The 14,239-nt window shown below is 41.9% G+C and overlaps 1 protein-coding gene across 1 annotated transcript in view; it reads left to right on the forward strand.

Moving 5' to 3' along the window:
- The window catches only part of LOC132397467 (trans-2,3-enoyl-CoA reductase-like), a 182,099-nt gene that overhangs the window by 40,536 nt on the left and 127,324 nt on the right, over positions 1 to 14,239 (forward strand). The window contains exon 2 of the mRNA XM_059976299.1: positions 5,317 to 5,368. Coding sequence (XP_059832282.1) covers positions 5,317 to 5,368 — 52 coding nt within the window. The remainder of the gene's footprint in view (positions 1 to 5,316; positions 5,369 to 14,239) is intronic.

Raw genomic sequence — 14,239 nt, forward strand, 5'->3', positions numbered from 1 at the left:
TCCCACTGGAACAGGTCCCACCTTCCCTGGAAAACTGCACAATTATCTATAAATCTGAAGCCCTCCCGCCTGCACCATGTCTTCAGCCATGTGTTAATCTGCACAATCTTACTATTTCTAAACCCCCTATCACTACTGCTCTCCTCTTTTTCCTCCTTCTCTTCTGAGCTGAGGGTCCAGTCTCGGTGCCAGAGATGCAACCACAGCAACTTGTCCCTGGTAGGTCATCCCCACCAACAGTATCTAAAACAGTATAATTATTGAGGTGCAAAAACGAGGAAATCTGCAGATGCTGGAAATTCAAACAACACACACAAAATGCTGGTGGAACACAGCAGGCTAGGCAGCGAAGTCCTGACGAAGGGTCTCGGCCCGAAACGTCGACAGCGCTTCTCCCTATAGATGCTGCCTGGCCTGCTGTGTTCCACCAGCATTTTGTGTGTGTTGTTTGTAATTATTGAGGTGCTCTGCTCTTCCTGTCTATTCCCTTTCCCTCTCCTGACAGTCACTCAACTACCTGTCTCCTGACTCCTAGTGGTGACTATCCCCCTGAAACTCCTGTCTATTTCTGCCTCTGCCTCCTGAATGATCCGAAGTTCATCCAGCTCCAGCTCCAGTTCCCTAACACGGTTTGTCAGGAGCTGCAGCTGGATGCACCTTTTGCAGGTGTACTCATCAGGGACAGCTGTGCTCACCCTGACTTCCCACATACTGCAAACGGAGCACTCGACTGCCCTAACTGCTGCCTCCATTACCTACTCCTAAGGTAATTAGATTAAGTAAAGGAGCTTACCCGGCGTTATCTCACCTGGAGTGAAGCTCGTACTCAGCTTCATTATAGACCAACTGGTCTATAATTTCCTTTCTACTGCCTCCCTCCTTTCTTAAAGAGTGGAGTGACATTTACAATTTTCCAGTCCTATGGTAGCATGCCAGAGTCTATTGATTCTTGAAAGATCATTACCAATGCCTCCACAATCTCTACTGCTACCTCTTTCAGAACTATAGGGAGCAGTTCAGTGGGTCCGGGTGACTTGGGTACCTTTAGGTCTTTCAGCTTTTTGAGCACCTTCTCCCTCATAATAGGAAATGCACCCTTTTCTTCCCTCACACCCTTCAATATCTGGCACACTTCTTATGTCTTCCACTGTGAAGAATGTTACAAAATACTCATTTAGTTCATCCTTGCCCCCGGTTTTTATTTCTCTGGGTCTCATTTTCTAGCGGTCCTATATCCACTCTCATCTCTTTTATTTTTTTATATACTTGAAAAAGCTTTTCCTATCCATCTTAATATTGTTTGCTAGTTTGCTTTCATATTTCTTTTCCTTTCTAATGATTCTTTTAGTTGTTCTCTGTAGGTTTTAAAAGCTTCCCAATCCTCTCTGGACCCAATCCTCTCTCATTTATTTTTGCTTTGTTGGATGCCTTTTTTTTTGTCTTAATATTAGCTTTGACTTTCCGTGGCCCCCACGGTAGTACTATTTTACCATTTGAGTATTTCTTTGATTTTAGAATACATCTACCCTGCACCTTCTTAATTTTTCCAGAAACTTAAGTTATTGCTGCTCTGCTGTCATCCCTGTCAACATCTTCCAATTTACTTTGACCAACTCTTTTCTTATACCACTGTAATTCCCTTTACTGCACTGAAATACTGCTACTTCAGACTTTGCCTTCTCCTTATCAGATTTCAGGTTGAACTCAATGAACTCGATTCAGTTTTATACCCCCTGGTTCAGTCCCTTCCTACTTACATCCATGACACTTCACTTGCTCTTGATCTTTTCAATGACTTCAAGTTCCCTGGCCCCAAGCATCTTATTTTCACTATGGATGTCCAGTCCCTATACACCTCCATCCCCCACAAAAAAGGACTCAAAACTTCCCTTTTCTTTCTGGAAACCAGACCCAACCAGTTCCCCTCCACTACCACTCTCCTCTGTCTGACAGAACTTGTCTTCACTCTTTATAATTTTGCTTTCAGCTCCCCGCACTTCCTTCAAACAAAAGGTGTAGCTATGGGTACTCACAAGGGTCTCATCTATGCTCCAAGCCTACACTGGTATCACTCCACAACTTTTCTTACACTACATCAATAACTGTATTGCTGCTGCTTCCTGTACCCATGCGGAGCACGTTGACTTTATCAAGTTTTCCTCCAACTTCCACCCAGCCTTCAAATTTACTTGGTCCATTTCTGACACCTCCTTCCCTTTTTTGATCTCTGTCTCTGTCTCTGGAGACAGTTTATCTATTGACGTCTATTATAAACCTACTGACTCTCACAGATACCTGGGCTATACCCCTTCCCACCCTTGTAAAAACGCCATAACCTTCTTTCAGTCCCCCATTTCTGCCGCATCTGCTCTCAGGTTGAGGTTTCTCATTCCATAACTAATATTATGTTCACCTTCTTCAAAGAAAGGGGATTTCCTTCCTCCATCATCAACATCTTTTCCATTTCACTCATGTCTGCTCTTACCCTATCCTCCCACCACCCTACCAGGGATAAGATTCCTTTTGTCCTCAACTACCACCCCACCAGCCTCCATGTCAAGTACATAATTCTCTGTAACTTCTGCCATCTCAACCTAACATATATTTTTATATCCTCCCCACTTTCTGCCGATGTGACATCCTGTATATCGGTAAGACCTGACACAGATTGAGAGGTGGCTTTGCTGAGCACTTATGCTGCACCTGACAGAAAAAGTGGGATCTCCCTGTGGCCACGAGTTTAATTCAATTTCCCATTCCTATTCCAACGTATCAGTCCATGGCCTCCTCTACTGTCCCCATGAGGCCACACAGGTTGGAGGGTTGGAGGAGCAACTAACAATCTAAGTAGTCTCCAGCCTTATGGCATGGACGTCAATTTCTCGAACTTCTGGTAATGCCACCCCTTTCACTATTTCCCATTCCCATTTCTCTCTCTCAGCTTATCTCCTTACCTGCCTATCACTTCCCTCTAGTGTTCCTCCCCCTTTTCTTTCTTCCATGGCCTTCTGTCCTCTCCTATCAGATTCCCCCTTCTCCACCCATGTATCTCTTTCAACAATCAACTTCACCGCTCCTGATTTCAACTATCACTTTGTGATTCTTTCTCCCCTACCCCAAATTTCTTACTCTGATTCTTCATCTTTCTTCCAGTCCTGGTGGAGGTTCTCAGCCCAAAACATCAGCTGCACTCTTTTTCTGTAGATGCTACCTAGCTGGCTGAGTTCCTCCAGAATTTTGTGTGTGTTGCATAGATTTCCAGCATCTACAGATTTTGTCTTGTTTGTTCAATCATATTATGATCATTACACCTGAGGGTTCCTTTACCTTAAGCTCCCTAAATGCCTCTGGTTCATTATATAACACATATATAAAGATGTCAGGACATGAAAGGTTAAAATACAAACAGTTTCAACTGGAGATTTTGAAAGATCAAAGCCTGAATGGATTGCAAAAACAGGACTATTTGATGAACAAGGTGTTGAATGTAAAATTTTTGAGCTCGTATTTGTCAATAGTCAAACAAGTTCAGATGCTGCTAGGCATCACATGAAAGACAGGATGGAAATTTACTGGTCAGGATCTCAACATTGTGTAAATGGGAGATAGAAATTGCATGGAGAACATTGTTCCCTACATGATGTCTATTTTTAATTCCACATTGAGTGGCCTGTATTTTAACAGGATCATGAATTTATTGTCCTCAGTTAAAAGAGTAGGACATGATGCATCCAATCCTTGTTCCTAAGGGTCTAATCTTACTGAGGTTCCAGTTGCTATCCCCTTACTCTGATCACAATGGAGGCCCATTGTCTGGCTGGATAAAGGGGGGTCAGACTGAAGAGATTGCATTGGGAGAGTGGTGCTTCAGGTTGTGTGGGGTGGGGGACATACGTGGGGAGGGACAGCCAGGATTCTCCTGCTCTTTAGCTAGGACGGGACTGGCCTTCTGCCTGAGGATTCCTCCATTTTCAGCAACCAGCAATTTCCCAACGGTTTGGGAATCAGTGATCCACAAGGAAGTTTCCAATGAAGGTTCCTGATTTCAGGAGGATACCCAATATACCACCTGAAGACAGCTGGGTGAATCCCAATAGCTTGCATGTTGAAGTTGCCATCCTGGTGTGCTCAAACTTTGTACCTGCACCCTCCTCATCTAATTCCACTGAAAATGAGGCTCCCCAAGCTTTTGGTGGAATGTTGCAAATGTTCGATGCATTTTCAAGCCATCTCATTTGATCTTGTCTTCCTTTCTCATTTACCTAAATAGACAAAAGATGTCAAATTTATTGTCATGTGCATAAATACAATGAGGTATAAGGAAGTATGGAATGTAATTGTAAGCCATAATAATAAATAATTTTGTTAAAAACACAGTCTTCTTAAATGTGCATCAACTACAAAGGTGCATCTTCAGCTCTTTGATGTGCTAAAGAAGCGGCTCCAATGCAATGTGCTAAACAGTGGGAGTGGTCAGCTTCCTCACTGTAAACATACAGGAGTCAGAGCTCACTTCTCCCAGCTCAGAGGGCAGTTTTACCTTCGTACAGAGGAATGTGATGGCTTCAGCTCCCCTGAAACTGCTCTCACTACTCCACTTTAAGCCTCCAATACTCAGGCTGTTTGCCAAAAGTACTGAGTAACGTCCCTGGAAATAGTTTTGGTTACCGACTGAAGCAGCCAATGAAAAGCTCTTGTCGGTGGGGAAATGGGGAAAGGGTGGAATATAGTGGGGCAAACCTTTATTCTTCAAATGGTGTTAACCTTCTAAAAAATTCTCTTGCATACTCTGGTAATTTTGAGCAGAGATTATATTTGATTAATGAATTAGCAATAAAAATTATGTTTTTTTAAAGAAAAGGGATGATTATTGTTCCTTATTCACTTGTATTCATTGTTTTACTATTAACAGAAGTATAACAGAGATAGATTGAAATAAATGAAGTATTTTAGAAAACTTTTTCAAAAATTATTAATATTAATCTTTTCAAAAGAATTGAAAAATAAGATTATTTCTATTTCTAGTATTGCTATAATACTTTACTTTCAAAACGTATCATCTTATATCACATGTTCTCGCAACTGTCTGGCTGGTGACAAGCTAACAGAGACATTCCCTGTGAAAACAACTCACTGCTCCTGGGTTGTGAAATATCTTTTGCTGCTTCATTTGGTAGTGAAGATAATCATTATGTATCTTTTTATTATGGATGGGGTTTAAAGAATCAAGGGTTCCATCCTGGACACACATGACATCACCAGCCTGTTTGCAACTGTGCAGAAAACTGACTTATCATCTTGTATCATATTTTTCAGATGCTTCCTTCGTTTACCATTGCTGATGTTAAACAGAAGTTTTACAAAATTTGTAAGTAATACGTACAACTTTTGTGCACCCTTCATATTAGGATATTCACTGAGATATTATGCATAATTTCATCAATTTCCCTCGATGGTTTAATTAAGAATCTAGCAGCTGCTCTGTGATAAACTGTTAAGATGATATCCGGTTTCAAGATAATGCAATGTGGCAACAACTGCTACAAGCAAATGGGGTCTGAAAAAAATGAGGGTAGATTTGCGAAATGTATTTCCAATTATTGAAAGTAGGAAGCCATCAATGTAATGTATTCCCCAAGGATTCGGAAAAATCATCTTTACCCAGAGACTGTGAAACTCAATATTACAGGAAATTGTAGAGGTGCTAATACTAAATAATTAGGTCAGGAGGGTATGGTACAGCATGAATCATTTTCTGTTTACAGTCTGCTAATGGTCTTTTGTGATGACATAAGTTGGCCATGAAATATTACCTTGGGAGCTCTCGTGCAGGATTCCCTAAAGGTTAACTTGCAACCCTAATGCTGACATTCATTTTGAAAGGAATAGAACATAAAAGCAAGTGTAAAGCTGAGGCTTTATAAAGCAGTGGTCAGACTGCACTTGGCGTCTTTTGAGCAGCTTTGAGCCTCTTATCTAAGAAAAGATGTGTTGACATCGGAGAGCGTCCAGAGGAGGCTCCCAAGAATGTTCCCCCAGATCAGAGGGTTACCGTATGAGGAGCTATAATGGCCCTGAGCCTGTGCTCACTGGAGTTTAGAAGAAAGAAGGGGAAATCTCATCGACACTAATCAAATACTGGGAGGCCTAGAGTGAAGATAGAGAGGACATTTCCCATATTGTTTGGGGGCGGGGGGTGCAGAAAATGGGGTTTCTAGGACAAAAGAGCACAACAGAATAGAGGATATCTCTTTAGAACAGAGATGAGGGGGAAATTCCTTAGGTGGTGGTTGATAGGTTCTTGATTACTAAGGATGTCAATAGTTATCAGGAAAAAGCAGGAGAATTGGGTTGGGAGGGATAATAAATCAGCCCTGATAGAATGGCAGAGTAGGCTCTAATTCTGTTCCTATTTCTAATGGTCTTAGGTTCTCTGTTCTCTGAATGCCGAAAGAATTAGGTTCCTTTCTATCACTTCTTACACCAGAGTAACACATCTCTGAACACACATAGAGACTTCTGGTGAGGATTCCCAAACAACCTTCAACTCATTGAGTGCATTCAAAGTAACTAGCAAACCACAAGCCTTTATTCACAAGTCCCTAATAGGTATTCTTTGAATAAGCTTCTGCTTTCTGAAATTGTTACAATGTAGTCCCTAATTAAATATGGCCCACCTGACTGGATTTATCATTAATTGAGATAAAGCACCCAACAGGATGCTAATAACAAGATTGGAAGGTCAGATACATAATTGAGAAACAGGAGATGGTGGTTTGAACATATGCTATTTAATTTAATTTATGGAGCACATATTTGGTCAGACATATTTGGCAGAATGGTCTGTCCCTGGACTATATGATTGGATTTTTCACACTTGGCTGCACTCTCAAAGGTATGAGGTGGTGAGGAACTGACTCCTCTCTCTGGTTTTGGAATCTGCTTGTGTTTCCAAAGCAGCTTTTTCTATCTGAAGGGACTATTGGTAGGCTTGGGATAAATTGATTCCTCCTCAGCTATGCCACAACTTGAGAAATAATTTGCTAGGAGGAATGGACAATGGGAACCTACCATAGAACATTACAGCACAGAAACAGGCCCTTCAGCCCTTCTTGGCTGTGCCGAATCATTTTTCTGCCTAGTCCCACAGACCTGCACCTGGACCATATCCCTCCATACCCCAATCATCCATGTAACTGTCCAAGTTTTTCTTAAATGCTAAAAGTGAGCCTGCATTTACCACTTCATTTGGCAGCTCATTCCACACTCCCACCACACTCTGTGTGAAGAACCCCCCCCCCAATATTCCCGTCTTCCTTTTCTGCAGCAACCAGACGTCTCACATTTGTGCAAAGTGCTGAGAAAGCAGAACAACAAAAAAACATATTAAATGCCTTTCACATCTATGAGACTACAGATTCTCACATTTAATTGATAACATTTGAAGTATATTTCCTCTTGTTATGTAAACTAAATTGGATCATGTAAATGACCCCAAATATAATTGCAATCAAGTTGCATTAGTTTCCTCAGTGGTAAATAGCTAAGTACACCAGAATTCCATGGGCAGAACAGATAGGATGTAGTTCTAACTGTGTATCGAATTATTTGATGCTGGTCACTGCAGAAGAGAAAAAAAAAGTCAACTTGCTCCTTTCACAACCTTCCCAAAGCAGCTTGCAAGCAATGAACTACTTTACATGTCACTTCGGACAAATAAAGGCCAGATGTACAAAATAGGCTGCCACACTTCAATCTATGATGTTGGTCAATAAAAAACCTTGCAATGACCTTAGTTAGCTTCTCACCAGAAAGACATCACCTCTAATAGTGCCACTGCTCCAAATTGAGATATTGGCCTTGGATTACTTGCTGATACTTTCAGCGTAAAACTTTAGCCCACAACTTTGAATCAAGATTCCCACTAATAGCTGGATAGTCAGAACCATAGCTGCTGTAAATTTCTATCACTTTGTGAGATTCAAGTAGGGTAAAGAAGAATATAGGCAAATTTTTCACTCCTAGAAACTCAAGGTTGAGTAAAGACAATCTCCTAAGTGTTGTTGCCACTTAAATAACTTGTTGGAAATCATAGAAACATAGAAAACCTACAGCACAATACAGGCCCTTCAGCCCACAAAGTTGTGCCAAACATGTCTCTACCTTAGAAATGACTATGGTTACCCATAGCCTTCTAATTTTCTAAGCTCCATGTACCTATCTAGAAGTTTCTTAAAAGACGCTGTCGTATCCGCCTCCACCACTGTTGCCGGCATCCCAGTCCACACATTCACCATTCTCTACGTAAAAAACTTACCACTAAAATCTCCTCTGTACCTGCTCCCAAGCACTTAAACCTATACCCTCTTGTGGCAGCCATTTCAGCCCGAGGAAAAGGCCTCTGACTATCCACACAATCAATGCCTGTCATCATCTTGTACACCTCTATCAGTCACCTCTCATCCTCCATTGCTCCAAGGAGAAAAGGCTGAGTTCACTCTACCTATTCTCATAAGGCATGCTCCCCAATCCAAGCAACATCCCCGTATATCTCCTCTGCACCCTTTCTATGGTTTCCACATCTTTCCTGTAGTGAGCCAAGTTGGGTTTGACCAGGGTCTTACATAGCTGCAACATTATCTCTCAGCTCATAAACTCAAACCATGATTGATGAAGGCCAATGCAACATATGCCTTCTTAACCACAGAGTCAATCTGCACAGCTGTTTTGAGCGTACTATGGACTCGGACCACAAGATCCCTTTGATCCTCCACACTGCCAAAAGTCTTAGCAATAATACTATATTCTGCCATCATATTTGACCAATGAAAATGAACCACTTCAAACTTATCTGGGTTGAACTCCATCTGCCACTTCTCAGCCGAGTTTTGCATCCTGTCAATGTCTCACTGTAACCTCTGACAGCCCTCCACACTATCAACAACATCCCCAACCTTTGTATCATCAGCGAACTTACTAACCCATCCCTCCACTTCCTCATCCAGGTCATTTATAAAAATCACAAAGAGTAGGGGTCGCAGAACAGATCCCTGGGATACACCACTGGTCACCGACCTCCATGCAGACTCATCTACAACCACTCTTTGCCTTCTGTGGGTAAGCCAGTTCTGGATCCAGAAAGCAATGTCCCCTTGGATCCCATGCCTCCTTACTTTCTTAATAAGCCTTGCAATAGGGTACCTTATCAAATGCCTTGCTGAAATCCATATACACTACACCTACTGCTCTTCCTTGATCAATGTGTTTGTTCACATCTTCAGAAAATTCAATCTGGCTCATAAGGCACAACCTGCCCTTGACAAATCCATGCTGACTATTCCTAATCATATTATGCCTCTCCAAATGTTCATAAATCCTGCCTCTCAGGATCTTCTCCATCAGCTTACCAACCACTGAAGTAAGACTCACTGGTCTATAATTTTTGCTGGGCTATCTCTACTCCCTTTCTTGAATAAAGGAACAACATTGGCAACCCTCCAATCCTCCAGAACCTCTCCCGTCCCCATTGATGTTGCCTCGATCATCACCAGAGGCTCAACAATCTCCTCCCTTACCTCCCACTGTAGCCTGGGGTATATCTCATCTGGTCCCAGTGACTTATCCATCTTGATGCTTTCCAAAAGCTCCTGCACATCCTTTTTCTTAATATCTACATTCTCAAGCTTTTCAGTCTACTGCAAGTCATCATTACAATCATCAAGGTCCTTTTCCATAGTAAATACTGAAGTAAAGTATTCATTAAGTACCTCTGTTATTTCTTCTGGTTCCATACACACTTTCCCACTGTCACACTTGATAGGTCCTATTCTTTCACGTCTTATCCTCGTGTTCTTCACATATTTGTAGAATGCCTTGGGGTTTTCCTTAATCTTGCCCATCAAGGCCTTCTCATGGCCCTTTCTGGCTCTCCTAATTTCCTTCTTAAGCTCCATCCTGCTAGCCTTACAATCTTCTAGATCTCTAACATTACCTACTCTCTGAACCTTTTGTAAGCTTTTCTTTTCTTCTTGACTAGATTTACAACAGCCTTTGTACACCATGGTTCCTGTACCCTACCATAACTTCCCTGTCTCATTGGAAAGTACCTATGCAGAACTCCACACTGCTATCTCCTGGACATTTGCCACATTTCTTCAGTATCTTTCTCTGAGATCATCTGTTCCCAATTTAAGCTTCCAAGTTCCTGCCTGATAGCCTCATAATTCCCTTTACTTCAATTAAATGCTTTTCTAACTTGTCTGTTCCTATCTCTCTCCAATGTTATTGTAAAGGAGATAGAGTTATGATCACTATCTCCAAAATGCTCTCCCACTGTGAGATCTGACAACTGACCAGGTTCATTTTCCAATACCGAATCAAGTACAGTCTCTCCTCTTGTAGGCTTATCTACATATTGTATCAAGAAACCTTCCTGAACGCACCTAACAAACTCTACCCCATCTAAACTCCCTTGCTCTACGGAGATACCAATTGATATTTGGGAAATTAAAATCTCCCATCACGACAACTCTGTTATTATTACACTTTTCCAGGATCTGTTTCCCTATCCATTCCTCGATATCCCAGTTACTATTGGGTGGCCTATAAAAAACACCCAGTAGAGTTATTTACTTCCTGTTCCTAACCTCCACCTACAGAGACTCCGTAGACAATCCCTTTGTGATGTCCACCTTTTCTGCAGCCTTCACACTATCTCTGATCAACAGTGCCACGTCCCCACCTCTTTTGCCTCCCTCCCTGTCCTTTCTGGAACATCTAAAACCCGGCACTTGAATTAACCATTCCTGCCCCTGAGCCATCCAAGTCTCTGTAATGGCCATCACATCATAGCTCCAAGTACTGATCCATGCTCTAAGCTCATCCGCTTTGTTCACAACACTCCTTGCATTAAAATAGACACATCTCAAACCATCGGTCTAAGCGCATCCCTTCTTTAGTCATGTAGTTTGCAATTGCTGTGGAAGCTTTATCAAAGGTAACTGAGATGTCGGGGACTCATTGAAACTTGGCAGTTCTTGTGGCAGACCTCTGTCGAGAATTAGGACTGAACCCAGATGTGAGACCTCTTGCTCAGTGCCCACTGCAGGCAATACTGCAGACATGAGGAGTTTACAGTCAAAGAATTTCTAATGCTCAGAACAAGAACAAAAATAATGTTGAACCAAATATTGTGGATGCAAGAAATCTGAGAGGAAATGTTGGGTACTCAGTAGGGCAGGCATGTAGAGGAAAAGAAATTTGAAATGGGTTTCACAGTTGATTATTTCTGACTTACTATTGATACAGCACAGTGTGGCCGAGTGTGCACTGCTCTTCAATTGCTGATTAGCTGGCATGCGATGCTACTAATCAAGGGACGATGATCAGGAATATTAAAATACAGCAGAACAAAACTTCTTCCTTTGCTGCTGTCACCTGTGGGATCTGTAGAGAGTTTTCAGAATTCTTTCCATCTCCCCTGTCTCCTTTCACTTTTTGTCTATCAAGGGTAGAATGATTAAGACACTAAACGTTATTTAATTCAGAGTATTCATGGAATGCAATGTTCACCTCTGTTTTCGATCAACAGCATTCTTGCCCACATTTCTCCTTACTTTTCCCTTGCTCTCTTGGACTTCTTTAGAAGTGATAGGCAGTGATAATGGACTCATAGAGAGGGGAACAGACAGGAGATTCAGCGGATATGAATGGGACACCTGGATGGTATGTTACCTCCCAGGTGCCAGGGTCAGAGAAATCTTGGATTGCGTCCACAGCATTTTAGAGATGGAGGGAGAACAGCTAAATGACTTGGTACATATACAAACGTTTGTACATATGACATAGGAAGGTCCTGAAGAGAGAATTTAGAGAGCTAGGCAGCAAACTGAAAAGCAGCACCACCAGGATAGTAATCTTTGGATTGCTACCTGTGCCATGTGCTAGGGAGGGTAGAAACAGGATGATTTCGCAGATAAATGCCTGGCTGAGAAGCTGGTGGAGGGGGCAGGGTTTCAGGTTCCTGGATCATTGGGATACCTTCTGGGGGAGGTATGACCTGTACAAAAGGGATGGGTTACAGCTGAATCAGAGGGGGACCCAGAGGGGCAACTTTGTAAGAACTGTTGGGAAGGGTTTAAACTAATTTGGCAGGGGAGTACGTACCGGAGTGAAGGGACTCAGGATAGGATGGATGGTAAAAAAGCAAAGATAGCATGGTCAGACTGTCAGGAAGGGCAGGCAGAGGGAGTGGCATGACTCTGCTGGTAAAGAATCACATCAAATCAGTAGAAAGATGTGACATAGGATTGGAAGATATTGAATCCTTGAGGGTTGAGTTAAGAAACAGTAAGGGTGAAAGGACCCTGATGGCAGTTATATACCTGCTTCCCAACAGTAGCTGGGACATGGACCACAGATTACAATGGGAAATAGAATAGACATGTCAAAAGGGCAATGTCATGGGAAATTTTAGCATGTAGGTCGATTGGGAAAATCAAGTTGGTAATGGATTTGAAGAGGGAGAGTTTTTTGAATGGTTGCAAAATGGCTTTTTAAAGCAGTTAGCTGTTGAGCTGATGAGGGGATCAGCTATACTGGATTGGGAGTTACGTAATGAACTGCAGGTGATTAAGGAGCTTTAGGTAAAAGAACCCTTAGGAGCCAGTGATCACAATATGATTGAGTTCAACTTGAAATTTGATAGGGAGAAAGTAAAGTCTGATGTAGCAGTATTTCAGTGGAGTAAATGAAATTACCACTGTAGTGGTATGAGAAGACAGTTGGTCAAAGAAAATTGGAAGGAGCTGCTGGCAGGCATGACAGCAGAGCAGTAATGGAGTGAGTTTCTGGGAAAAATGAGGAAGGTCCAGGACAGATATACTCCAAAAACAAAGAAGTACTCAAATGGCAAAATAGTACAACTGTGGCTGACAAGGGAAGTCAAAGCTAATGTAAAAACAAAAGAAAGGGCATACAACAAAACAAAAATTAGCAGAAAGGTAGAGGATTGGGAAGTTTTTAAGACCCTTCAGCGAGCAACTAAAATAATCATTAGGAGGACTAAAAGATGTAGTATGAAAGCAAGCTAGCAAAAAAAAATCAACGTGGATAGTAAGTGCTTTTTCGAGTATGCAAAAACTGAAATGGAGAAGAGAGTGGATATAGGACTGCTAGAAAATGAGATGAGAGAAAAAATAACAGGGGTTCAAGAAGATGGCAGATGAACTAAATGAGTACTTTGCATCAATTTTCATTGTGGAAGACACCAGCAGTGTGTCAGATTTTGAAGGGTGTGAGGGAAGAGAAGTGAGTGCTGTTACTATTACAAGGGAGAAAGTGCTCAAAAAGCAGAAAAGCCTAAGGGTAAATAAATTATCTAAACCAGATCAATTGCACCCTTGGGCCCTGAAAGAGGTAACATTAGAGATTGTGGCGGTTTTACAAATGATCCTTCAAATATCATTGGACTCTGGCAGGGTGCCAGAGGACTGGAAAATTGCAAATGTCATTCCACTCTTTAAGAAAGGACGAAGGCAGCAGAAAGGAAATTGTAGACCAGTTAGCCTGACTTCAGTGTTTGGGAAGATGCTGAAATCTATTGTGAAGGATAAGGTGATGGAGTACTTGGTGACACAGGACAAGATAGGACAAAGTCAGCATTGTTTCCTTAATGGACAATCTTGCTTGACGAACCTGTTGGAATTATTTGAGAAGATTACAAGTAGGGTAGATGAAGGAATGCAGTGGATGTTGTATATTTGAACTTTCAGAATGCCTTTGACAAGGTGCTACACATGAGGCTACTTACCAAGTTAAAAGCCTATGGTAGTACAGGAATGTTGCTAACATGGTTAGAGCATTGGCTGATTGGTAGGAGTCAGCAAATGGGAATAAAAGGATCCTGGTCTGGTTGGCTGCCAGTGACTAGTGGTGTTCTGCAGCAGTCAGTTTGGGACTGCTTCTTTTCACTTTATATCAATGTTTTAAATGGCTTTGTTGCCAAGTTTGCAGATGATACGAAGATTGGTGGAGGAGTATATAGTGTTGAGAAAACAAGAAGGCTGCAGAAGGACTTAGATTAGGAGAATGGGCAAGAGAGTGTCAAATGAAATACAATGTTGGAAAATGCATGGTCATGCATTTGGTAGTAAAAACAAAATCCAAATCCAAAAATCTGTGATGCAGAGGGAATTGGGAGCCCTTGTGCAGAACAGCCTAAAGGTTAACTTGTAGGTTG

The sequence above is a fragment of the Hypanus sabinus genome, chromosome 7 (genome assembly GCF_030144855.1).
Source record: "Hypanus sabinus isolate sHypSab1 chromosome 7, sHypSab1.hap1, whole genome shotgun sequence".
Lineage (NCBI taxonomy): Eukaryota > Metazoa > Chordata > Chondrichthyes > Myliobatiformes > Dasyatidae > Hypanus > Hypanus sabinus.